This window comes from Panthera onca, chromosome A2, assembly GCF_046562875.1.
Source record: "Panthera onca isolate mPanOnc1 chromosome A2, mPanOnc1 haplotype 2, whole genome shotgun sequence".
NCBI classification, from domain to species: Eukaryota; Metazoa; Chordata; class Mammalia; order Carnivora; family Felidae; genus Panthera; species Panthera onca.
The window spans coordinates 75,865,685-75,893,519 of record NC_138340.1 but is presented as its reverse complement, the minus strand read 5'-3'; the positions used below and the strand labels follow the sequence as shown (position 1 = coordinate 75,893,519).

Below are 27,835 nucleotides of genomic sequence, written 5' to 3'. Positions count from 1 at the left end.
GAGGTAGGTCGTATTATGCAATTCTGATGACCTGGGTGGAAGTGACTTTCCTGCACCAACCCAACCCAACAGTAAACGTCTATACCACTGTCACCCCTACCACCACCACCAAGACAACCCAGAATCCAGCTTGCAGGTCAAGTGAATCAACAACTTCTGTGAAATTCACTTAGTACATTCCAAAGTCTTAAAAAGCAAGGTTATGTTTTAGATGAATGAGTCATCCGGAAAAAAGCATTCGTGATAAGTAGCTTTAACCATTTCTTCACCCCCCCAACATGTCTGTAAGCAACATATTGTTAGCTATTAAGCTAATATGATTTAACCACTAACTAAATGCCAAATATTTAATTTTGAGAGTTTTGTGGGCAAAACTTTAATCTTACTTAATTTTTCAGTAACCTACGAGATTATTATTTTCATTCCCATTTGACAAATTAAGGACAGAGAAGGAATTTGCCAGGTGTCATACAACTAGTAAGTATCACAAGCCAGATCTTAATCCCCGCAACACAATGTTCAAGAATACATTCTTACCAACTCTAATTCTGCACCTCCACATGCAATAAGTACCCCCAGCAACAAACAGTTAAGCAAAAATATAATGATGAATTACTGATTTAGCAGCATCTTAGCCATTACACATTGTGCATTAATGAGATTCCTACCAAGTGTAGGAATTTCCACACTCCATGGAAATTTGGTGGTGTTCACAGTAGGGTGGGTGGGAGGTTTTACAAGAAGGCATTAGTTGTGGAGAGCACTAGGTGATGAATGGAAGTGTTGAATCATTCACTATATTGTATACCTGAAACTAATATTATACGCTAAGTCAACTAACTGGAATTTAAATAAAAACCTAAAAAAATAACAAAAGAAAATAAAGTGGAAGAGAGTAGTTAATCCAAATTCTCTCCAATGTTAGGAGGTCATAACTAACTCCCTTGCCTTTCCTGAATATTCCTCATTGGAGCTATGATGTTATAGAATGATTGCCTTTACTATCCTTTGAAGTTACCCAGGAAATATACGATGTCAAGAAGTAATTAATGACAATGGTTGTGGGACCAACTGACTACTCAATGAACCAGAAGGCAGGGTCTCTTCCTGTGGAAACTTCTTGTACAGGCTTTATCTCCAGAGAATCAGAACTCCAGAATTATTAGTACTTGGTATGAAAAGGGACCTTGAGAGGTGAGATACTCATAACTTCTTGCTTTTGGTCAGGTAATATGTTAGCTAAGGTCCTTGGTATTGGATATGGAGGGCAGATCAACAGGGGTAGAACCAATGCTCCTTGTCACTTTCTTGCACAGATGTGGGGAGAAAGGGACAGAAATTAGTACTTCTAATGTGTCAGCTAAATGAGATACCCTATGCTAGGCATTCCACATATGTGACCTTACGTCTTCAACAACTGAGGGAGGTGTTATTCATGTTATTCCTGGTTGGCTCAGATAATGTAAGTAATGTACCCATATTCATGCAACTAATAATTAAAAGGCTGAGGTTAAAAGTCCAGTTTGTGGCACTTGAAGCCCTGCACCCACACCCACGCCCCATGTGTGCACCTGTCTCAGGGTCGTGGCTTTGGAGTTTCTTGCACTGTGATGACATCTTAGAGGAAGAATAGAAAACTGAGTAAGTATATGAACTCTTTTCTCCCCCACTTGTTTTTTGAGAGAAAGAGAGAGAGCGAGCGCATGAGTGAGGAACAGGCAGAGAGAGAGGGGGACAGAGGATCTGAAGTGGACTCCACGCTGACAGTAGTGAGCCTGATGAGGGGCTCAAACTCGTGAACCAAGAGATCATGACCTGAGCCTAAGTCAGACACTTAACCAACTGAGCCACGCAGATGCCCTAAGTATATGAACTTTTAAACCCTCTGTGTTGAAGCCTCAGATCTCACTGTGTGGCATGGTGCAAGGGATTTAATTAATTTTTGATCACTGCCCTCTTGTGTAAAATGGGAATAAAATCCTTCATAGTGAGTATTAAGAGAATTAAACAAAATGCACTCACAGTAACACAACGCCTTCTGTACAAGAACCTCTCAGTGTCAGTTCATGTTACTAAATATGAGCAAGAACACAGACTTAAAAAAATGTAGAAGCAACTTCATACTGTGTTTTCCTCAGTAAAAATAAAGACCACAGAAGCGAATGAAGTCCATTGGGGAAAGACTTCAGAGCCCCTCACTGCACCCCTAAGACTATAAAGTCCTCTCATTCCCAAACCAGCATTTATTGTGTGAAGTTGATCCCTGGGAAATGAAGGACTGACTTAAAGTATCACTCAGTCTATTTTGTAACATCCTGCCATTATGAGGCTTCTATCTGAAGCCAGGGAAGTTCAAAAGTAAAGCTGATCAGGAGGAAACATGCTATAACATATCATAAAGGCAAACATACAAAGCCTTACCATTTTCATCTTTCAGAGAAGCTTCTATAGAATCGATGACAGCGAGCTCTACAAGATATAAAAACAAGTATTATTCAATTGTTCATATTCATTATTTGATATGTGTCTGTGTTGGGGCTGAAAAGAAGAAAAGAAAAGAAAGAAAAAAAAGGAAAAAAGAAAAGGAAGGAAGGAGAGAGGGGAAGAAAGAAAGAAAGAAAGAAAGAAAGAAAGAAAGAAAGAAAGAAAGGGAGAGAGAGGAAGGAGGGAAGGGAAAGAAGAGAGAAAGAGGAAGGAAGGAAGATAGGAAGATAGGAAGGAATGAGGAAGGGAAAGAGGGAGGGAAGAAGGCAGAATCTGTCAATCCAGATAGAACCATTACAAATATGAGCCCCACAATTCCAGAAATGGTTGACCTGATTTTATATAATTCAGTAGATCAATTCATAGATTGTGTTTCTGCACATGAAGACGTTGAAGTTCATGAATGATGCATTTTTTTTCTTTTTTTCTCACAACTAGTGGGTAATGTCTGAGACTATCTTGTTTTCTTCCTGTGCTCATAGCTCCTAGCACAGTGCCTGCCTCAAAGTTGAATTAAAATAATAAAAAAATAGAAAAAGTGACTGCTATACAGTCCTCAGCACCCACTGCTGACATGAAGGGATACTACTAAAATAATTCTTCCAACCCTGGAATCCGCAGCAGAATCTTACAGGTTGGAATAAGTTTGGTTTACATAATTCTCCCGTAGAAGCAAAGAAAAGCAGCCCTACCTTTCAAACCCTGCACTCCCCAGTAACCCCAACTCCTGTGCATGATTTTCTGGAGTGGAGCTGTTTAAGGATGTGAGAGCAATGCTAATGAAAGCCAATACCTATCGAGTGATTATGACCTGACCATGCCAGGCACTGTGTGAAAGGTTCACTTGCATTGTCTCACCTGATCCCTCAGTCACACTGATGTGAGTTGAATCTGGAGGGCTCCATGTTACACACAAGGAAATACGGTTTAGAGAGTCTCACGTGCCCAGACTCATACCAGAAATTGGCTGAGCCAGCACTCACATGACAATTATGGGAGCTTACATGAGCTAGAGCAAGTGGGAAGTACCTTGGGACACAATCCACAGAAATCGAACATACCTCCAGCACTGTGGACTCTCAGACATGAATCATCTCTTCTAGTACCTTAATCGTTCTTGCAAGTGACCCTTTTTATAACAGAAGCTCAGCATTTCAGTGCATTCTTTCCAGGGACAGAAAGATACACTGAGTAATAATTATAGTTTTCTGAATATATAAAACCTGAGGTGAGGGTTGTATTTCTCTACAATGTTTAAAAAAAAAAACCCAACATACATAATAAGACAAAATTCCTTTAAAAAGATCACTGAATCGGGCTCTGTGCTGACCGCTCAGTGCCTGGAGCCTGCTTCAGATTCTGTTTCCCTGTCTCTCTGCACCTCCCCCACTCACACTCTGTGTCTCTCTGTCTCTCAAAAATAAACATTAAAAAAAATTTAAAAAGGTCATTGACCATGGGATGCAGGAAGAGAGAGTTACAAGGTTGTTTTTGTTTATCCTTTTTCCACTGGATGTGTCCTTGTCCATAGTATACACGTGGTTCTGGGATGCAATTTTACACACTCCACACAATCCTGTTTTGGGGTGTGCTTAAAAAATGGGTTTGAGGTGCAGTCTTTGGGGTAAATCCCCAAAATAAAAATGTTTGTGTAATCATATTTAGATGTTAAAATATCCTTAAGAACTAGTTAAAAAATTTTTTTTCAATGTTTATTCATTTTTGAAAGACAGAGAGCACAAGCAGGGGTGGGGCAGAGATAGAGGGGGACACATAATCTGAAGCAGGATCCAGGCTCTGAGCTGTCAGCACAGAACCCAACATGGGGCTCAGACTCACGAACCGCAAGATCATGACCTGAGCCAAAGTTGGATGCTCAACCGAGTGAGCCACCCAGGCACCCCTCCTAAGAGCTAATTTTAAAGTGTCTTAAAAGTCCCTTTCTATTTTATATGGTGCCTTTACTCACTAAAAGAGAAATAAAAATCTCTTATCACCATGCATTGATTGAGGTAAAAGCAGTAAGGTAGCAATTTTTCAAATTAAAATCTGTGTATGTACCCTAGGTTCTCTTTCTCCATGCAAGTTGATTGAAAACTTGGACAGATTAGTTTTATCTCTTCAAAAGCATGGATTTTTTTGTCCTATATATTTTTAGCTTTCATCAAAAATAAAAACAACAAGCAGCAAACCTATAGCAATAGAAATTTGTTGTAGAATGGTATCAGAAATGCCTTTGTTAGCTTTGTTGCTATGAGAAGACCTTGGGAGACATTCCTTTCAGAAATTAATTCTCAGGGAAAACACATCATAAATTAGAACTTCCCTCTTTTCAGTAATCATCACCATGAAACTTACTGTGTTTTTACTTTGATCACTATAAAAATCAATACCTAAAGGATGTTAGCCCAAGGGCTACATTAAACTTGTGCTTTGCTCATTTGCCTCCTCTCTGTTTCTTAGCTGTAGAAATTTTAAAAAATTAGGGCTGTTTGCACTCTTACTTCAGTTAGTTTTAGGAGAGGATGCACATAAATACAAGAAGCACATGAATAAATGCATTCATGTTATATTTTGAAAAGCAAGCATTTTCACTGACATGATTGTATTTCTTCTTCATCACAGCCAGGGAGAAAGCAGAGATAAATGTTCAACCCTAATTTGATCATTGGAAACACTAAGGATCCAAGAAGATAAAGATTTATTTCAACAATTTTAAGTGGTACACAGCAAAGGTCTTTGCACATTTAGTTACGTGCGTGTTCCCCCTGCTTCCAAAGGGCTTGGTAACCACAGAGAAAAGTACAAACTAGTCCTGTCCAGTGGGCCCTCTTGGGCCGTGGTCTCTTATGTCAAGGCTCAGGACTTGACTTCTGAGTCTAGAGGTTATTGGATCACAGCCAGGTGCCCACGCTATCGAAAAATGATCAGCATTTGTACCAATGGTGATCCTACGGGACACCATGGCTGAATCACAAGTGACCGTGAGTGATTAGGAAACGTGTGTTCACTCTACTGTAGTGATCCTCCTGGGGACAGTGGTCCATCCTGCATCCTTTCCAGGCCTGGCACACACTCGTTCTGCAGTGTTTGCTGGGCAGCATTTCCCAGGGGTAGAAATACATCCATTGTGTAGAATGGAAGAGTGTTTGTACACATAACCTCATTCATCTCTACTTACCAAATTTCACCTTACAGCAGTACATAAAATTCAAATCTAAAAAACCCAAGACCATACTAAGACCTCAGCAACCAAATTATACTTTTTTTTGTTGTTGAGCTGCGCTCTAGCTCTTCAAATGAACAGCATTTTGTCACATACAGCTCGTTGTTTATGGCTATACTTTGAGTACAGCAAGATTGAAATGAGAGGAACTTGGCTGGGTAGAACATTCTTGAACGATGTATAATTGTTCTTATTTTCTGATCAAGTAAGATCCTTAGAAATGGACTCTCTTGAACATTTATTGTGTGTGAGGTTGCTAGGTACCTTTACATGTACTGTTTCATTTTACCCAAATAATGATGCTAAAAACATCACTGTAACCTTAATATTTTGGTTGATGAAACTGAGGTGAAAAGGCTAAATGAATTTTTCTTTTTATTTTTCTTTGTATGTTCCAAAACCCATAGTATTTTAGTTCTATGGAGAAATAGCAGGACATTTATGTTACCATTAGGTAACAACAGTTAAGAAAGATTTCTATTTGTTTCTTTTCATTAATATTTGACAGAAAAGGTAGGCTACTGGAAGGTTATATATTATATTATATTATATTATATTATATTATATTATATTATACTATACTACATTATATTATACTTAGATTAGATTAGATTAGATTAGATATGCACATACCTTTTTTCATTGAGTGAAAAGCAATCTCATGATCAACCCCTCCTTTATTAGTCTCATGTGTGAAGATACATTTGTGTTCTTTATTTATTGACTTTTTAGTGCGCGTCAACCAGGTGTATTTCATGTATGTGTCCTTTGTCTTCATGGTGTTTCCCTGCTGGGATATCAGAATTCTTTTGCTGTTCTTTTCTTTCCAGTCTATCTTGACAACATCAGGGAAGAAATTCTCAAGAAGACAAAGATACGTTCCAGTCCTATCGAATTTTATTTCAGCCATTGAAGGAAGAAAGAGTGTGGGCTTGGGGGAAGGGTCTGCATCAAGGCTTCTATCTATGGGGGGAAATGGAATAACAGTTAAAAACATTATTAGAGAAACACAAACGTTGTGTGGTTTGGAACCACCTAGCACAGAGTGAAATGAAAGAAAGTTGCCATAGTATTCCTGCTTACCATGGTCTTTCATCCACAGTGGTTATGAGTTGCTCACTTTCTTAGTTTCCATGGGAAAACAGGTACAAGAGGTCATGTAACTTTCCCAAAGTCACAGCTAATAAGTAAGTGGTAGAGTGTGGATAAACATGAGATTTTTTAAAACCGTATACATAGTCACTTTTTGAATGGGAATCTACTTCCACACATACTTGACAATCTATCAAGTTGAACTCTTAGCTTCAAATATGGATCCCATGCCCACTTCTAAAGTAGTGGAATCCTTCTCCTTGACTTCTGATTTTATAGATCAACTCACTATCCCACCTGAATCATGCAGAGTTTTGAGTAGGACAATGTTTAAAGCTGCACCTCCAAATTACTTACAGTGCCTTGAATTTAGAAGCAACGTGGCAACGTATACAAAACTGCTATTAAAAAACTGATTATTTTCAGAAATGCCTTTATATTAGCTTCATGAAATAACACACTTACCAGAATTTGGTTTTGCTGTGGAAAATGGTCACTAAAAGCACATTTTCTATTGGAATTTCATTTGAAGTTCAAGTGTGACTAGGAAGACATTGTATTTTGACTCTCAGAGTCTCCACTCAAAGCAGAATCTTCCTAGAAAGCTGCTGAACTGTTTACAATGCCACAATAATCGGTGATCAGCTGCTGAATAAAGTTTTATGTAAGTAGTGTAGTGTTAACAGTTAGGGTTCCAGAGTTTCCTGTAGACATAATGGCAGAATACATAACAAAACATCATTGTTTTCAAGGGCATATGTTGGTATGTTAGTTGATCACACATTTACTGTTAATGATTGAAATGATAAATGTTAGAATCCTTTCAAAATTGATTTCCAACTGAAATGCAAGTGCTTTACTGATACTCTCTTTGGGCTAGTTTGGAGTTAGTTTAACAGTCCAATGGACAATTAAAAAAGCAGTCGGATTTCTCATTTGAGAAGTAAAAGTAAAAAAATTATTTTTGGGGGGTACTGTTAATACTCAATTTTATTTTTTTTAGGAAAAAAATTTTTGAAAATTTCTACCTGTGTAACAAAGCTCCTGATTTTTATACTAAGTCAGTAAGCAAAGGATGAGTTTTTTATTCATGCTGCAGGTAGAATTAGGGCATAATGTGCTTATTTTAAGTTTATACATCTTGCTTGTAGTACAAATAGTTTTTTATTGATTATAACAATAAGATACTGTATATTTCTCCAGCCATATACTCTGCTTTTAATTTAAAAAACATGCTAGATAGACAAGATTAATTTTTCAGTTGTACATGACATTTACATAATTTTAGCCTGTAGTCGATATATTAAGGAATCTAATTTTCATCTTAGAAAATTTGTGTTTTTTTTTTTTAAATAGGAATACTTCTGATTCCTGATAGTATACAACTTTAAAATCAAATGATGAACTTGAGAAGTTTCTGGATGGTAACATACTGTTTCTAACTCTTGTCTCTTTTCCTTTTTTTTAATTTTTATTTTAAAAATTTCTTTTTAACGTTTATTATTGAGAGACAGAGAGAGACAGAGCATGAGCATGGGAGGGGCAAAGAGAGAGGGAGACACGGAATCCAAAGCAGGCTCCAGGCTCTGAGTTGTCAGCACAGAGCCCAATGCCGGGCTTGAGCCCTCAAACCGTGAGATCGTGACCTGAGCTGAAACCAAGAGTGGATGGCCAACCTGCTGAGCCACCCACACACCCCGAGGTGATAGTTTTTCAAGTCTAACTGAAGATGACTTGAAACATCAGAGAAGATGTTTGCAAATCCCACTCTGACACACAGATGCTAAAATGCACCATTCAAACGCATTAAAATGCCAGAGCCTAAGGTGAGGCTTACTTCCCAACACAATCCCTCAGGTTGCCTTATGTCCTTGGGCAATGTCCTCAGTAGAGGAAGCTCTTCTGCTCTGCTTTGATCAAACAATACTGCTTGGACAAGATATCAACCTGAAATAAACCCAATGCTAGTTTCAGAGGTAGCGCTGGCAACGTGGATTTGGCAAATATTACTTGGGACGAAAAGCGCTACACTTTACGCTTACATCGCACAAGTATAGAATAGTGAAGTGAATGAAAAAAATGTTTTTTTAAAAAATGTTGTAAGTGAGTAATTTTCTCTTCAGATAAAAGATCCAGTGACGGCATCGTAACGGGAGGCCCAAACAGAAACTTGGACCTGGAGACAACTCAGAAATTTGCTCTAAAGTAGGTGTTTTAGATGCATATGAAAAGTCTGAACAAAATTTGTAATGAAATGTGAGGGCAGAAAAAGCAATATTTCTGAAGTGATGCTGTACTGATATCATTTTTAACTTTGTAGGTATAATTCAATTAAGATATTAAATATACAAATGAATACTTGACTTTTTATCTACATCACTGTAAGTTTATATATTTAAGTTCTGAAACTTCCTCCCTATTTCTCTATGTCTGGATATTTCCACTGAAAAATGAGAGATTACCCTTTATTCAGGCTAGCAATCTTTAAAGTGTGGCTTATTACATTCTCATCATTTTTACAAGCAGGTGACAATGAGTCTTAGAAGTTGGAAGTATTTCATAAATTCGACCATTTGTTCTAAAATGACATGTAGACTAGATGGTAATTAGCACAGTTTTCTGTACTCCTGATTTCATTAAAAAACTCCAGTGGGTGGTAATTCGAATTCTTGAAATTGGCATTTTTTATCTCTGACAACCTAATTTTTATAGTAGTGATTTCCATATTTAATTTCATTTAGTCTTTGTAACATCCTCTTGAGATGGTTGTTACATTGACAGAATGAATGGAAGGAAAGATGACAAATATTAACAGCAATAAGTGTCACTGAAAATTTTTAATTTTTTTCTTTATTTTTCTATTTTCCAATTTTTCCCATGATAAGCATTTATTATTTTTATAGTTTTAAGAAAGCAATAATGACTGAATCAAAATTTAATCACTAAAGGATGGTTATCCAGAAAGTGATAGATCCAGATCCACAGTCTATATTTTGTGTACCACGTTCTCCTAAAAGACATCTTTCAGGACTCCATGAATTATATCTAGGTCACCATTATTTAATTAGATTGTAAGAATTTACATTGATTACGTAGTCAATTGGAAAAAGGACCAGAAACTTGCTTTTCAGCTTATGAGTTCATTTGTGCCTATGATCACAGCCATTAAGGAAAACACGATATATCATCTTTCATTTTTTTCAATGTTTTACCACCTTTGAGAAAATTCTTAAAAATTTTTATTTGACTCACCTAGTACGCTAGCCATCCCTGTGAGAAATCCTCCCCCCTCAGGCAAAATTTCATTTCTAAGGCTAATGAAGAATGAACAAATTTAATACTGCATTTAGGGGAAAAAGCCTAGCTTATCACATTTTTGAATATGTTTACACAGGTAAATATTTCGATATTTGATATTAATTATCCTTTGACAAAACACAAGTTTAGCAATTTTTTTTGTTCATCCTTTTTTGTACCATTTATTTATTTTTGAGAGACAGAGCCAGAGCACAAGTGGGGGAGGGACAGAGAGAGAGAGGGAGACACAGAATCCGAAGCAGGCTCCAGGCCCCAAGCTGTCGGCACAGAGCCCGATGGGGGGCTTGAACCCACGAACTGTGAAATCATGACCTGAGTGGAAGTCGGACACTTAACCGACTGAGCCAGGCAGGCACCCCGTGTTCAGTCTTTTCCATTAGTTATTTTTGGATTTAAATGAATAAGATAAACTTCTTTACAAAACTTTCAACACAGAAAACCCAAATGGCCCTAAGATCTCCATCCCTTAGAAACCCCCAGTTGCTGTCGCAAGTTAGCTCCTTGTCAATGTCCTTCACGGGAGCTCAGGTGGCAACTACCCCCAGGACTGGGACACAGTCACCTACCTCTCCAAGGATCCTGCTGCCACTTGTGACCAAACTGGGACTGAATCCTAGAATTCTGAGCTGGCACCAGCACCTAGCCTTCCGCCCCTGCATCCCCTGCCTCCCCTCCCTACTTTATACAGAAGAATGAAAGAATATTTACCTGCGACCCTGAGCAGTGTGCCAGGACCGAACACTTTGTTGCCCCAGCTATACCAGCCATACCCATCATACCACTCCCACTGTCTGAAAAGCTTGTACAGAAATCTCCCTTTGTGCCACCTTTTAAAATTGTGCCCACATTTTTTCAATATTTATATAAACATATAAAAAGTAGGTCCTGCTAACATTACACAAAGATGAACCTCAAGCAACATCACATCAGAGATGAACTTAGTCAAGAATGGATGAACTGACCTCTCTCTGCCTGGGCAGCTGGGTTGTGTCTTTCCATCTCGCTCACATGCATTGGAGAATATGGTTTTACCTTCTCTCGACATTTTCCTGACCCTTAGCAATCTCTTCCCTTAAAAGACTTTGTCGTGCAATATCGCTTCTTTTATTAGAGTATAATTTGCAGTTATTATTTATTTTGTTTTTGAAGAGGAACAAAAAAGTATTTAATAAATGAATCTTCAATATTTTTACATGTTTTTTTCCTATTTCTAGGTATTGAGGGGTCGCTATCTTGTTTGACTGTAGGTAAATTCTTTCCAGAATCCAAGCCCCACTGATGGTAGACCAGATGAGTAGTTACAGTCTGAAATATTAATAATAATCTCTTAATCTATTCATTCCTGAAAGACTGCCTGTTTGAACATGAAATTACCCCAACAGTTTCCAGGCATTGATTTAACATCCTGAGATGCTCATGGGGTGCCAGGGTGGCCCAGTCGGTTAAACATCCGACTTTAGCTCAGGTTACAATCTCACAGTTTGTGGGTTCAAGCCCCACGTCGGGCTCTGTGCTGACAGCTCAGAGCCTGGAGCCTGCTTTGGATTCTGTGTCTCCTCCTCTCTCTGCCCCTCCCCTACTCATGCTGACTCTCTCTCTCTCAAAAATAAATAACATTACAAATTTTTTAAAATCAAATCAAATCAAATCAAATCAAATGCTGAGCTGCTCATCAGAGGATCCTGTCTGGTCTGGTCTTTCTGCCGCTGCCCCGGCCTGAACGGAAAGGCAGCTGTGGGTCATGCGGCCGAGTCCTGCTTGTAGGTCACCTGCTCCAGCTGTCCTGCCCGAGTCAGTGTTTCTGGCGCACTTGATGCCGATGCGGAAAGAAGACTGAATGCGATGGTGTGGAAAGGACTTGTCATTTTATAGCAATACCCTAAGAATCACATTTTGAAAATCTAATGAATGCGTATTCAGCATGACTTACTGGATATTTTGGGGGAAGGAGAGGCCATTTTAATGCCATGATTGGAAGCAGAAGCATTGTTTTCTGTATGAGGAGCAGTATAAATTATGAGCTATTACTAATTAAGCATTCAACTAAAGAGTCTATTTCATTTTTATTTTTTTTTAATTTTTTTTAATGTTTATTTATTTTTTGACAGAGAGAGAAAGACAGAGCATGAGCGGCGGTGGGGCAGAGAGCGAGGGAGACACAGAATTGGAAGCAGGCCCCAGGCTCTGAGCTGTCAGCACAGAGCCCGATGCGGGTCTCCAACTCACAGACTTCGAGATAATGACCTGAGCCGAAGTCAGACGCTCAACCGACTGAGCCACCCAGGCGCCCCTAAAGAGTCTATTTTAAAGGTCAGGCTGCACATGAGTAAATATGGACATATAAAAACATGGCTAAATGTTTCTAGTATCACATCATGGCCTACACCATGCATTCTGGGATGGACAGGTCTCTGTGGATCCCACTTTTTGTCATAGTAACTTGCCATGTGAGTTAAGGCAAATGACTGAACTTCTCCAGACCCCACTTTCCACATCTGTGAACTTGGAATACGAGGACTTTCTGTATAGGGCTGTTGAGGCATGAATGAGATAAGGCACTGAAACTAGTCAGCATGGTATGTGGCCCTCAGTGAAACTTAGCTAATATTATTATTCTCTTCAAGGGGGTGGTTTTGGGCCATTTTATCAAAATTTTCCACCAAACAAAACATCTGGATTTTATAAGCAATAGGTATTACACAAATTAATAAAGAGAGCTCATGAATCCAAGACTTTCTCTGTCTCTTACAGCTACATGCCGAAAAGGGATTGTGGCCTGAAGAAGCCACGATCTAGAATACTTGTTCTGTAGACCAAAAGCTTTTTGAGTGTTGGGGCTGTGTCTTTTTTACTCTTTATCTCTAGCATCCAACACGGAAACTGTGTTCAATAAGTGTTTCCTGAGATAATAAATGAACAAATGAAAACGTAAACCCAGGCAGACAGACTTTTTCTATGGACTTTGGAGTTGAAATGGTTTATTGAGCTCACAAAATCCATTAAACTGGACCGTTGCTAGGCAGTATCACAAGACTCACAATGGCACAAATTTCGACTAGTCTCAGGCTGCCCTCTAAGAAGCTAGAGTAATAAGAATTAATGGGATTATTGACATTTTGTAGTCATTTACTGTAAGAGTAAATTATTTTTCAACTGCTAACAGCTGAAAGCAAAAGCAGTTACAGAATTTGGCAGGTTATTAGAGAAAGAAGCAGTAGTCATTAAGAACGGAGTACTATTAGGGGCGCCTGGGTGGCTCGGTCGGTTAAGCAGCCGACTTCGGCTCAGGTCATGATCTCGTGGTCCGTGGGTTTGAGCCCCGCGTCGGGCTCTGTGCTGACAGCTCAGAGCCTGGAGCCTGTTTCAGATTCTGTGTCTCCCTCTCTCTCTGACCCTCCCCCGTTCATGCTCTGTCTCTCTCTATCTCAAAAATAAATAAACGTTTAAAAAAAAAATTAAAAAAAAAAAAAGAACGGAGCACTATTCATACTAAAAGGAACTTAATCAAAGTGTCTGTCTCTTCAGAGACCATCTACAAAAAAAGCAGCTTGAACCATTAACTCACACCAATGGTTTATAGACACAGTCCTAAAAATCATTTTAATTTCAAGACTGAGTCTATTTTTGTGTGCATATTTTTCTAAAAGTAGAAGTTTGCTCCGCTTGCAAGCAGAGAAGTAAATAAACGTTTGCAAAGTAGTTTTATTTCCATGTAGAGTGGCTGTAGCTGCGAAATTGCTGCCCATAAGCTGCTCTGATGCTAAATTGTTTTTTTCTAAAAAACATGTATCAGTTTTTTTATTCACACGATCAAAGCAGAACAAAGTTACTTACCCGGGGGAGTTACTATGACCTTAGTTCCTTCTGCAAATACCATGATCCAGCCTGATTCATCACACTGGTTAGAACTTCTACAAAAATGTCAACCTTGTCCTGAGCCTCATGGCATGACGGGCAAGTAGAAACCTGGTCCTGGCGACTTGATCTTCTGGGTTCCCTTGGAAGTCCTTGAATATAGGTTTCATGGCGTCTGACATTTTATAAATTTTCCTCAGATTAGTTGGCAAAAATGTCTGTTTTCCAAGGAGCCAGTAATTACAGAAAGTGCTGATAGAAAATGGAAACAATGAAAGCACCAGTAAAAAAGAGAGATTGGAAGTAACGAGGCAACCAACCAGTTATCTAAATTACCAGGAAAAGTGTTCAGAGAATTAAGATGTTTTGATTTCCAGGTGTTTGAGTGTGTGAAACTGCTTAGAGATCGCATCAAAGGCAAAAAACCCTTCTGTTCTCACAAACACCAAGCCTGCTCCGTTAGCAATCTGGGATTGTGTTTCTGAAAGAGGAAACTCTTCAGTAACCAGAAATACAAACATACTAACAGAAATATACTCGAGAAGTGTGAACAATGTTCTCCATTTTAAAATCAGCTACTTTTACCATTTGACAACATGATTCTCTACCACGCAGTGCAAAAATGAGAAAATAATTTGTTAGGACGTTTTTTCCTGGAATAAAAGAAGAAAATTGTAGAAGTCCGTCTTCTATGAAATACTAGATTCCTATTTAAACCATAATTTGAAAACAAAATCCAGTTCTCTGATATGTTGAAAAAAAGAAGCCTCTTGGAAGTTATTCTGTGGTCTTTGGAAATGCACATGTAGCCCTATCTCTGTGGTTAACTGGCTTTGGACAAGACATTTGCCATCTCTGGGTTCCCATGTCTCCGCTTGTTGTGTGGGCACTGGGCTATGTGTGTCCAACAGGCCCTTCCTCTTCCAACAGCTCATAAACCTGTGATTAAGAGCAGGAAAGGGTCTGCTGTGGTTGCTCAAGTGAGAAAGGAGTTGAGGGTTAGTAATAAAGAAGGTTTTCTTACAAGTCCTTCTGACTCTATGACATTGTGAGATCCCAGCAGGTACAATAGCAGGTATCTTCATCAGACTGGAGGACCTTACTGATTATCAGGTAAAAGACTCTGTTGTCTTTCCCATCTGTGTACAAGCCAGAAATGGTAATATTGGTTGAGCCATACAGGATTCATTTCAGAGCCTCTGCTTCTTTTGGTTGTTACTGGTGGACGATGGTCTTCGAGAGAGTAACCCAGACTGCTTACAATGTATATAAACTGTTCTTTCTGTTAGGTAAAGGAGAGTCGATCCTGAGGGATGCTTATTTTGGTGTCTCCATTTGGAAAGCATGGGAGTGAAATCAGAAGCACTTGAACAAGTTGAAAGTGGACATAAAAACAGTGAAAAGACAGTCAACCTACAAGCCCAAGCCAAAGACACACAAATCCATGGGGTTGGCATTGCCAGTAACTAGTCAGAATAGACTCTAAGTGGGGGGCATGAATCAGGACTGGGGAATCAGTGGCAGCCCTCATTTTTCAGAGGCAAGGAAGGAGAGGAAGATTTACTTTAGAACCAATGACATACTTCCTCAGTAAGACCTATGTCAGTGTTATTTTATTATGTTCCTGTATAAAGAAATATGAGATCCCAGAAGACCTCACCAAGACATCTGTGTAATAATAATTCAATATTATCTTCCCTTTGGGGTAAATACCTTCACATTTTTCCTTTAGGTTTTGCTTCAAACACATGTACCCTTAAGCTCTTTTTCATCTCTGAGTTACAGATTTTTCACCAAATTTTGTGAGTGTGGGAGCTATATGGCTATCATGAGAATTGGAAGAAAACTCTTACTACTATGTAATAAGAAATGAGATAATAACCCCAAAATATTATGCAGAAGTATCTACATTCTATAGGTCATTAGTTTATAGAAAGTTCCGAAAGCTTGGTGAAATTGAACTATTATTATAGTTACTGCTTTAGGTGTTATGACATTACTGTCCTCTGCTGTGAATGAAGAAAAATCTTGGAAGAAAAATATCCTTTGGTTTATGACCCTCAACTCTTATCCTATTCAAAATTCTTAGCTTTCAAAATAAAGAAAACTTTACTGTTGTTTGAAGGCCAATGTCAGATGTGACGTTTAATGAGTCCCTGAGCTCCTGTGTTAGCTGAGATGGCTCAGGGAAGCAGTTCAGTTGTAATGGGAAAGGACACTGTGATGTGTTGACCTTGTGCTTGAACTGTCCTGTGTGGAATCTCCTTCGGTCCCCAGCAACCCTATGAGAAATATTTAGTAATGTTCCTGGATCGTGCTGTCAGTTAAGTGGCTGAACAGGAATTCAAACCCAGGTTTGCATCACTCCAAAGGTCTTGTGGTTTCCATCATCCATCCATCCATCCATCCATCCATCCATTCAAAGTCAGCAAACCATTTTGCACATTGATATGGCTCCCTTCCCAGAAAGCTTCTCATCAAAAGAGAAGTGGAAGATCAGGACACGAACAAAAGCCAGCCTGGGCCCCAGAGAGTAAATAGATGATAAAGTGACCTAACTGAAAGATCATCACAGATTGAGTTCTTAGGCTCTAACCTAAAACCTTGCTGAGGACACAGATGCAGGAGAAAAGTCTTGTATAGATGGTAGCCAGGTCCCTCTGAGAGGCAGAAAGGCGTGGGTATATGTTTTCGGGGGTGTGGTGTAGTGGGAGGGCTTCTGTTCAGTGTCAGTGGCACATTTCCATACAGTGGATCCCAGCAGGTGCAGTCATACAGCCCAGCACCTGCCTCATTAACTCGGTGTATCCTCAGGCTCGCTGGCAAATCCCTCTGTCCTTTCCTGGCTTCATATTTTTCCTCACTACACCTTGTTCGTGGACCACATTTTCACTTGAGGAAATACACAATGCATTTTAGAGGCTGGTCTGGCTTTTGGTACCAGTGTATTATTATACATTCTTCCTTAAGACCCATTTTTATTTGGCATTCAAAAATGTTGTGTTTCCTTTTTTCTTGGTAATAGATGGTATGAGTTGTGTTATAAAAATGTCTCCACTTGAGGATGGTGTCAGGAGAAGATGTTGAATACTGGGCTGATCACAGAGCACATGTGAGGGCTGATGTGGTAAGAGGAAGGGGCGCTCTGAGCACACAGCGAGGAACCATAGATGGCAGAGAAAGGGACCCACAGCGTTTACCCCAAATCATCCTGCAAAATAGGACTACTAACCTGTTTTATCAGCAGATTTTTCTCACTACTGTGCATTTGTTACCATCCAATGATATTAGTATAAAGAAGCCATTTTCTTGTTAAAGGACTATCGTCCTTCACCAGTTCAAATTAGAGAGTGGGAGGTGGGGGGTAATTCTTACAGTTCTCTTCTTCAATGACTTATGAATTATCTGCTTTCTTTCTCTGCCTCTGTCATATTCTCTCTCTCTCTCTCTCTCTCTCTCTCTCTCTCTCTCTCTCTCTCATCCTTCCATTGCAGTTCGGGTGATTTCTAATGGCCTATCTTCATGTTAACTAATTCTTGCCTTATATCTCTTAAATCCACTGATGAGCCTTTCAGGGCATTCTTCATGTCTGTTCTGATGTTTTTTATTTCTTGCATTTCCTTTGGTTCTTTCCATCTCTCTAATGAAATGATTTGTCTGATCTTGCATCTTGTTTACTTTTTCTATTAGATTAGATCCTTTAAAGTGTTCATCAAAATTATTTTAAGTTCCCTGAAGGTTCCAACAACTCTGTCATGTCTCAGTCTGGTTCTGGTGACTGGTCTGTGTCCTCACACTGTGTTTCTTCTTGACTTGCTGAGTCAAGAGTCTGAGTGTTTGGCTGGAAGCTGGCCACGTTGTGTGGTAGAATAGATACGGAGGTAAATATATTTTGTGCTTGAAAATGAGCACACCTTTCCACTTTGGCCTTTAGTGTGGGGCTTTCTGTTAACTATTCAGGAGGTAGACTGGATTTGGAGCTGGTTGTTGCTAAGTTATTGGGTTGAAATGTGTTATTGTCAGAGTCCAGACACTTAAAAATTCTCTAATTGTACTTTGTCTCTTCACTTGTCTTTGAGTCTTCCCTTTGTTCTGATCCCCAGAGAAATTCTGTCTCTCAAAGTTCTCTTAGCTCTATTCTACTGTTACTTTCACTCAAAGTTTGCTACCTTGGAGGTGAAAGGTCACACAGGGAGACATTCTCTGGTATTTTTAGTAAGTCTCATTTTGAAGCAGATACAATGAAACTGGGTCTTAATGTCACAGTCTTCACAAGTATTCCTGCCTCTTCTTCAGAGATGGAACATTTCAATCCTTGTTCCTCTCCTCCCAGGGTATGAAGTACCCACCTACTTCAGGTCGTGGGTTTGATGCCTATCCTTCTGCAGATGACCTCTTGTTACCTTGGGACATAGGGGAGATGTTCTGGAAAAAGTTTTGGTGGTTGCCTCCTTTGCCTTCTCTCAACCACAGCAGATTCCACCGGCACCTCCCCTGCAGATGAAGTCACCTCTTGTCTCCAGGGATAACGGGGTGGATCGGGTATGGGTGGATTTCAGCGGTAGTTGCTGTTCCCCTCCTGCAACACCAAAAGGGGAGCTTTGTCTGGATTGTCCCTGGTCTTCCCTGCAAGAATTTTATGGGATTCCTCCAGAAGAAGCTTAAAAGGTGTTGGAAAACCCCCTGTTTATGGTTCCAAGGGTTCACACCCCCCCCCCACTAGTCTATACTGTCTGATATTTTCTAAGTAAATATGTTTGACAACATCTATCCAAGGTGAGAAATGCTCACATCCTATGTCTCCCTGAAAGTGCCTGTCTGCCTCCAGTTTTTGTGTAAGTCACTTACCTACAACCTCAGTTCTCTGATGGGTTCAAACAAAGTATTAAATCTCAGTTTGTCCCGATTTTTTAATGTTTATTTATTTATTTTGAGGGTGGCATGGAGGGACAGAAAGAGGGAGAGAGAGAGAATCCCAAGCAGACTCTGCACTGTCAGCACAGAGCCCGATGTGGAGCTCGACCTCACCAACTGCGAGATCATGACCTGAGCCAAAATCCAGAGTCAGAACGAACCATCCAAGCCCCCTGTTCTGCTTTTTGAGTGTTTCTGTAAGATGGGAGCTGTGACATTTCCAGCTCTCTGTATCTCTGAGCACATGTGGGTCCTTTTTCTTCCTTTTTTTTTTTTTTTTGGTTTGTTTCTTTAATGTAAATTGTTATTTACATTAAAATTCTTCTATCAGAAGAAGAGAAGTAAATTTCAGTTGAGTTCTGCCCAATTACCATTGTATCTCTTTCCAATTTTTAACTGAATTTCTTTTATTATTATTGAGTCTTGAGACTTCTCTCTGTATGCTGGACATCAGTCTTTTCTCTACATGTATTTTGAGAATATTTTCTTTTAAGCTGTGGCTTTTCTTTCCATTTTCTTGAAATGTTCTATTTTCTTTCCATTTCAGTCTTGAATAGAACAGAAATGCTAATATTGAGGAAGTGCAATTTATTAAATATTTCTTTTATGATTCTTGCTTTTTGTGTCCTATATGAGGAATCTTTCCCCAACCCAAGGTTACAAAGATTGTCTCCTATATTTTCATCAAGAAATGTTATTGTTATAGTTTTTACAGTTAGGCCTAGAATCCAGTTTTATAATGTTTATTGATTTATTTTGAGAGACAGAAGGAGCATAAGCAGGGGAGGGGCAGAGAGAGAGAGACGGAGAGAGAGAAAGAGAGAGAGAGGATCCCAAGCTGGCTCTATACTTGGCATGGAGTTGGACACAGGGCTCAAAGTCACAAGTTGCAAGATCATGACCTGAGCTGCAATCAAGAGTCAGACACTTAACCAACTGAGCCACACAGGGGCCCCGAGAATTCATTTTTAGTTAATTTGTATATATAATGTTTGGTATGGATTGAGGTTTATTTATTTATTTATTTTTACATAGATGAACAATTGTTTCATAATCAGTTGTAGAAAACTGTATTCTTTGTCCATTGGATTTCCCATGGATTTTGTCCATCTTTGTTAGGAGTTAAGTAAGCACTTCGGTGTTGCCCTATTTCTGGATTCTGTTCCTCTTACCTATGTGGGTATGATTTCACCCAAACCCCTTTTTCTTGACCATTGTAGCTTAATAGTAAGTGTTTAAACTCTTTTCAAAACAATTTTGGCAATGCTATGTTTTCTGTAATCCCATAGAAATTTTGCAACCAGTTTATTGATTTCTATGAAAAGTTTTCCTGGGATTGTGGTTGGGGTTACATTAAATCTATTTATCAGTTTGGAGAATGTTTGCCATCTTAACTATATTGAGTCTTCCAATCTATGAACATGGTACATCTCTTCATTTATTTAGTTCTTCTTTGATTTCTGTCATTAAAGTTTTATTGTTTTCAGGGGCACCTGGGTGGCTCAGTTGGTTAAGTGTCCGACTTAGCCTCGGTCATGACCTCATGGTTCGTGGGTTCCGGCCCCAAGTCAGGCTCTGTGCTGACAGCTCAGAGCCTGGGGTCTGCTTTGGATTCTGTGTCTCCCTCTCTCTCTGTTCCTCCCCTGCTCACACACACTCTCTCTCTCTCAAAAATAAATAAACATTAAATTTTTTTTAAAAAAGTTTTATTGTTTTTAGCATACAAATCTGTTTTTGCTCAAATTTACTTCTATGTATTATAGAGGTTTTTTGACATTGTTTTTGTTGGTATTGTAAATGATACTATTTTGTAAATTTCTGTTTTCAAATGTGAATTGCCAGGATATGAATTACAATTGATTATTCATCTCACATTCTATTGTATTTTGTATAGTCCTCCGTTAGGTGTATGTGCCATCATTTGTTCCACCACTGTCCCTATGTTTGGATATTTATATCATTCCCAACATTTTGCAGTTACACAATGAATAATTTTATCCATTTGTATTTTCACATTTTTGAAAGTTGTGCCTTTAGAGTATATTTCTAAAAAGTGTTTTTACTTGACAGCTAAATGCATATAAATTTTTGTTATATATTTCCAAATTTCCCCACAAAATGATTGTATTTTGCACCAATGTATGATTGCCCGTTTTCTCCCACTGCTTCACCAACAGAATGTATTGTCAAACTTTTAAACTCTTGCCAATCTCATGAGTGAGAAATGGCATCTCACTGTAGTTTTTATGGGTACCCAGAAAATCAAGGGAGACAGCCTTGATTGTGTGCTGGTTTGGGGATGATGAGATTGCCTTATTATCTTCACACACCCTGTGCCCCTCTCAGGGTTGCATACAGTACATAGGAAAAGACGCCTTTCATGTTCAGTATGAAACCTTTCACCTTCTGGTTTCAGGGCGGAGTGATGTGAAACAGTGCAGCAATTTCCAATAACTATATCCAATACTGAGATCCCTATTGGTATTGTTTGGATGCCACAATAATTCCAAAGGCGTGAGCAGTAGAATGCATTTAAAAACTTAATTTGGCCCCCACAATACAGATGGAATGCCAGAAAATCCTAATTTCAATGTCCTATCATTCACTTGTTTGGGACAACACCAGATAGACTAGAGTGTAGACTGGGTCATGCTTAAAGCCTGCCTAGACCTCATAGCCGCTCTCATGAGTATGTCAATACCTAGATCTTCTAGAAGTAATTTTGGTATGGGATAACTACATTAATAGTACTATTTTTTTTTAGCATTTATTATCTTTTAGGTGCCGTGCCTTATATATATTATTTCACTTTCTCATCTAAAAGGTCTAGACCTTTGAGATGTTATTATATTCACTGTTGTACAGATGAGGAAAGTGCAGCCAACAGATGTTAACTCGTGTATCCAGAGTCACAAAGCTGGTACCTATGGGAGCCCGGATGCATACTGGGAACTCAGCGAAAAAATTCTGTGGAGAAGGCAAAATATAATGATGACAATATAGGTCTTCCATTATTATAACACTGTTGGGCAAACACCGTTTTCACTGTGGACCATTTATTTATAGTTTTACTCCTACAGTGTATGCATATACAGATACACATAAAATTATATAATTATATACAGAAAACTAATTTATACACATATAATTTTAAATTATATGTACACACACACACACATATATATATATATATATATATATATATATATATATATAAGTGGTCATTCACATATGGACTTGTGTGTACAATTTATCTTTATTGTGATCTTATGAATATTTTTATAGCTGAAATTTATAATTAAGTGTACACTTTAACATCTTAAAATGTGTATTTTTCTTAATAAATTTATAGTAAATCATTTTTAACATTTTAAAAATCAGCAAAAGTGCACAGAAGTAAAAGTTATCCATCACTGATGGATAATTTACCATCTTAAAACTTTTAAATTTACCTTGATTTTATTAATATACACACATTCACATAACCGAGAGCTGACCATATATGCAATTCTTTGCTCTTTTATGTTTCTCAACATTTCCAAGTTAGGATTTTCAACTTTATTCCTTAAAGTCACCATTTTTGGTAGACATCTAGTGTTACATATTTTGAGTGCAACATTGATATGCTTCACCATTTGCCCACCATGGACACCCCCGGAAGGGTAATGAGAAGCTGATACAGCTTCAACCCTTTTGTATTACACATAAATGACTCTGTACTTTTAGATCCTGACTTCTCCGACTGTGAAGTATGCAGGGATCCTGCAGGAAACTTGTGAAACGAGATCGGCATTCAGGAGGCCTGGCTGAAGTTTGATTTTCTGCATTTGTAACAAGCTCCTGGGTGAAGTGGAGGCTGCTGGTCCACGAATCAAATGTTGGGCACCAAAAAGTTAGAATACGCATCCAAATGATTTCATTTTCAAATAGGCAATAATAACCCATATACTCACTGCAATGCCCCAATATATTGAGCATGAGGCATGCCCCAAGCGTCGTGAGAACTTTATAGGTATTATTGACGTTACTTCTCTCAGGACCTCCTTCAGGTTAATATGTTTCCATTTTAAAATAAGGAAAATGAGTCAGAGATATGTTATACAATTTATTCAGAATAAGTTCATAGATGGGGAGGGTGGCTATGTAATGAAGGGACATTGAAGAAACACTAAGAAATAGGGAAACATATAATAACAATAAATGTCACTCTCAGTGTGACTTTTTCTGCAGAGGGCCAAATGGTAACATTTTAGGGTTTCTGAGTCTCTGTTGCAACTACTCAATCTGCAATGTATTGCAAAAGCCGCTATAGACAATTTATGAACATGTGGACAAGGTGGTGTTTCAGTAAAACTTTATTACAAAACTAGGGGCTGCTGGGTATGGATATAGTTTGCTGACTTCCTGTTCCATGGCAACCATTATGGTTAATTGTAGTGTTAGTGTTTTAGTGTTTTAGTGTGTGTGTGTGTTTTATAAGAGATACAGAGTAGTAATATTATTACACAGAAAATTAAAAATTCATAACAATTTAAAGTGTGTCTTATAGGGGCACCTGGGTGGCTCAGTTGGTTAAGGGTCCGACTTTTGGTTTGGGCTCAGGTCATGATTTCACAGCTCGTGGGTTCCAGCCCCACACTGGGCTCTGCATTGAAAGTGTGGAGCCTGCTCTGGATTCTCTCTCTCTCTCTCTCTCTCTCTCTCTCTCTCAATCTCTCTTGCCCCTCCCCATTTGTGCTTGCTCTCTCTCTGTTTCTCTCAAAATAAATAAATTAATTAAAAAATAAAGTGTGTCATATATACAGGTATATTCTATATTGTTACATAAACAATCTCATCATTAAATGTACAAAATCAATACAACAGTGACTGTTATGTATACATAATAAAAAGCTTTTTGTTACAATGTGCAAAATCTCTAAAGGTACCAAGAGAATTAAAACTACCTTTCCAGGGACATCCACTGTTGAAACTTTGAAGAATTCCTTTGCGTTTGTTTTTTTTAATGTATTTGAGAGCTTACTATATAAACCAGTTCCGTGACATTTTCCTTGCAATACATGGTTAATATGTTCAAGTTCACTAACAATTGATCAAAAATCATGTTTTAATGGGTCCATAATATTTTGTCACTTCCAAACCTCATAGATAATGTGCCCCTTCCCCTGAATTTCATCACTATAATGTTTCCTGGTTGTTTTGTGTTGAAAAGTCAGGGTGGCTCTCCCTCCTGAGATCAGTCTCCGTGGGGCCACTTCAGGTGAATTCTGCCCTGCTCTTCTCATTATTAAGTGATATAATCTGTGTAAAGCATTTGATACAGATACGATAAGAAGCTAAGTACTTCTTTTCATTCCCTTCTTTCTAGAAACGGTTCACATTCTCTGACTCTATATTCCCCTCAGGGATCTTCCTACCGTTGCTTCTGTAGATGTGTTATGGGACAGGTGAGGCCCTTTGAGACCCAGGCCCTCCGGGTCCTCCAGCTGGGGACCCACCACTGTCAGGAATCATGCTGGACAGAAAGTGGGACACAAGATCCAGAGTTTGCCCCTGGGAAGGAAGACATTCAGTTTCCTTGGCCTCTCTGCACGTGATAGAAGCACCTGATCCGTAGAATGAGAAGCAGAATGAATGTGTTGTCATTATCTCAGGAAGCAGGGATAAAGTGCATGGCAATTATGTGGTCAGATGTTCACATTTACCAAAGGTACCAAAATTTTTGCCAAGTAAAGGTTTTTTTCTCATGGTTGACGGTGGACTCTAAAGAGGTGGGAGAGGAGCTGGAATTTTTTTTAAATTTTTTTTTTAGAGAGCGAGAAACAGAGACAGAGCCTGAGTATGGCATGGACAGGGGGAGAGAGAGAGAGAGAGAGAGAGAGAGAGAGAGAGAGAGAGAATTTTAAGCAGGTTCCACGCCCAGCCTAGAACCCCATGGAAGACTCAATCTCAAGACCACGAGATCATGACTTGAGCCAAAATCAAGAGTCTGACACTCAGTCAACTGAACCACCCAGATGCCCTGAGAGGGGGGTTTTACAGTTTACACATAACACAGTGTTTTGCCATTTTTTGAAAACTCAAAAGCGTTCAGTTCCTAATCACAGAATTCAGTTCCAGTAACCATGTTTCATTTTATTAATGTGTGAGGGTCATTGCTTTTCTTCTCTTTACAGATGTAGGGAGTGTGTATTATCTATCTTTTTAACCATCTGATTCTTATTCAGGATCTTTCTGCTTCTTTGTAGAACCCTGGAGACCAAAGACTCAGAGGCATATCTGCCATGTTGGAGGCACGGGGTGTGCTCGAAGGCCTGTTCCAATGGAGCAATGCTGGTTTTGTCCCACTATCGATCCCTGGATGTGGAGTGAGGTGCTGCTTCTGCCTCTAGGACATAGGACTTATACCTTGGTCTCTCCTCTTCCCCAAAGAGCTGGTTGCTTACTTCAGAGTTAATGGTTATTGCTTCCTTCAGGATGGCCTCAGACGCTAATAAAAGATGTACAGTTATTATGTCTGACAGATCATTCCACCTGTGAAGAACTGTAATGCCCGTGAATTAAATCAGAAAGTAAAAATGACGGGAAATATTTATGTCCTTTCCTTTCTTCATTCTGAGCCACCCGGGTGCTAGAAACCTCTGTCTCCACAGTGAATTAACAGACACATGGATTTTTCCCTGATCCATCCACGCTGCGTTTTCAGAGTTCCCAGACAGCTGAATCCAGCGGGAACCAGTGTCAAACTGCTTTCACACGGACCGTCATTGCTGGTATCACGTGGGGTTCGCTGTGCGAGCAGAATCTACAACGTCTTCCTGCAAAGGTCAGGCACTACTGCAGAGGGAGAGGCTCCGGCTGGGCACCGGGCCGTGCGGCCTCTGTGGTTGCCCATGTGGAGAAGGATGTGGGTGGACCCAGACCCGAGCACGGTTCTTGTGCAGCTTCTCCTGGCAACTCTGGTGCTGTGGCTCCAGTCCCAGTAGGCACAGAAGTACACAGCCTCATCTTTTTGCTCTAAGAAATTTATTTTCAAGGTTGCAGTGGAAGCATGAGCGTTTTTACTTGCCTCAAGTTTGTCACTCTTCCCTCCTAAAGAAACTCGAACGGGGTGTGTTGAGACGAGTGTTAGATGTTCTATCTCCTGATCTGGCTTCTGCCGGTACCAGTGTATGGCTCTATTGATGACCTCAGTGGACATCTTGCACGATATGTGTGCACTCTTCCCCCTTGCTCTGGAAATTGATATTTCAGGTTGTTCCAGTTTCCCCTGCCCAAGGCCAACTGCAAGCCAAGAAGAGAAATCCCCATGAGCAAATGATATGGAAAAGGGCAACAATAAAGAATTTCTCAATTCTCTCCTGTAGACTGAAGTGACTGGGGGACACTCACAGGCCCAGAGAGATAAGAAGATGACGGCCTCCAGCAGTGACATCCTGCGGGCCAGGCTGGCTCCCCAGGGACAAGGTAAGAAGTGAGGTCCCCGTGAGCAGGACTGGGCAGGACAGTGATAGGAGGGTGGAGCTGGTTGAGGATTTAGAAGAAGTGGTGGCTTAGAGAGTTTCCTGATCAACCACAGGTATGAGCAGTTCTGGGGCTTCCTGAGTCCCATGAGTGCTGGGCAGATGGGGTAAGAGGGCCCCCAATCTGGAAAGAGATCCTGGTACCAATGTGTCTGTCTGGGGTGGGGCAGGATGGTTCTCACACCCCCTCAGCCATTCCCCCTGGGATCCCAAACCCCAGAGACATTGCCCAGAGACATGGGGCCATGCCTGCTGGGTTCAGCCCCCGTGTGTATCTGCCTCTGATTTGCTGTTGACTCGCGATTCGGATGGGAAACCTGACCTTTACTCTTCTGTAACAACCACAACACAACAATCAGAGACTGAAATATGTCATCGATGATTTGAATACGCCATGTGAACAAGCACCAGAGTATCTTTGGGTCTTGTAAGTTAATTGTGATGTCACCAGGCAGATGAGGACTCAGAGAAATCAAATTTCATTTACAATCTGGGTGCCTCCAGGAAGGGAGTAAGCTGCAATTGCTGGGGGTCGTGAGTCAGAGCAGTCTCTCGAACCAGCTTCTACTTGCCCTGGGCCTTGCCACTGTCTCATGAGCATGATGTCACATGTGGGATCATTTTCAAAGCAATGTTGTGTTTCAAACGTAATGATAAGTGTTAAAATTAATGTACATCCAATGTCCATTGTGGACTTGCTTTTGTTAGGCATATTTCTGAAGGTTTTCCTGTATAATTTATGTAATCCTCTCCCCTGTCGCAGGAGATGGCTGTTGTGATTAATCTCCATGTCACAGATGAGGACATTAGCAGGTAGGGTCCTGTGGCAGACTGTCCTGAAAGGGAAATCTTCCAGATGTGTGCCCATTGTATTCCTTTACACGTGACTTCTTTTTTTTGTTTATTAATTTATTTTTGAGAGAGAGAGATAGAGAGACTGCACAGGGTAGGAGCAGAGAGAGAGGGAGACAGAATCCCAAACAAGCTCCCCACTGTCAGCGTAGAGCCCAACCAGGGCTCCAACTAACGAACCATGGGATCATGACCCAAGCCAAATCAAGAGTTTCTGCTTAACTGACTGAGCCACCCAGGCGCCCCAGCCATGGTTTCATGAGTGACACTCATACTGTCCTGCCCCAGCTTGGCTGGGTGTGGTGGCAGGTCTGGGACAACCCATAATCACCCACAAATGCCAGAGTATGTTCTTGTGAAGTTAACAAACACTAAGGGAATTCAAAGTGGCCCAATAGTGCAATTGAAACAGCATGGACTATGGATTTGGAAACATTTCTGTTCCTCTCTAAGCAACAATTCTTTCTTCCATGAATTAGGTTCGTTTGCGGTATTTTTATGACGATCACATGAGCTCCTGGATGCACACAACATCTGGCTCATTATGTGGCAGCCAGCGGAGTGAATGGAT

The 27,835-nt window shown here is 39.8% G+C and overlaps 1 long non-coding RNA gene and 1 gene segment (V, D, J or C); both read right to left on the bottom strand.

Moving 5' to 3' along the window:
* LOC132676302 (T-cell receptor gamma chain C region DFL12-like) overlaps positions 1-27,835 on the bottom strand; it is a 42,784-nt gene that overhangs the window by 665 nt on the left and 14,284 nt on the right. The window contains 3 exon segments of the C gene segment in view: positions 2,422-2,469; positions 6,344-6,673; positions 10,829-10,919. Of these exon segments, the coding sequence occupies positions 2,422-2,469; positions 6,344-6,673; positions 10,829-10,919 (469 nt within the window).
* Positions 25,959-26,703, bottom strand: LOC145715297 (uncharacterized). The gene is made up of 2 exons (XR_014137287.1): positions 26,282-26,703; positions 25,959-26,173 (listed from the first exon to the last, which is right to left on the bottom strand). It is a non-coding gene; the product is annotated as an uncharacterized LOC145715297 (long non-coding RNA).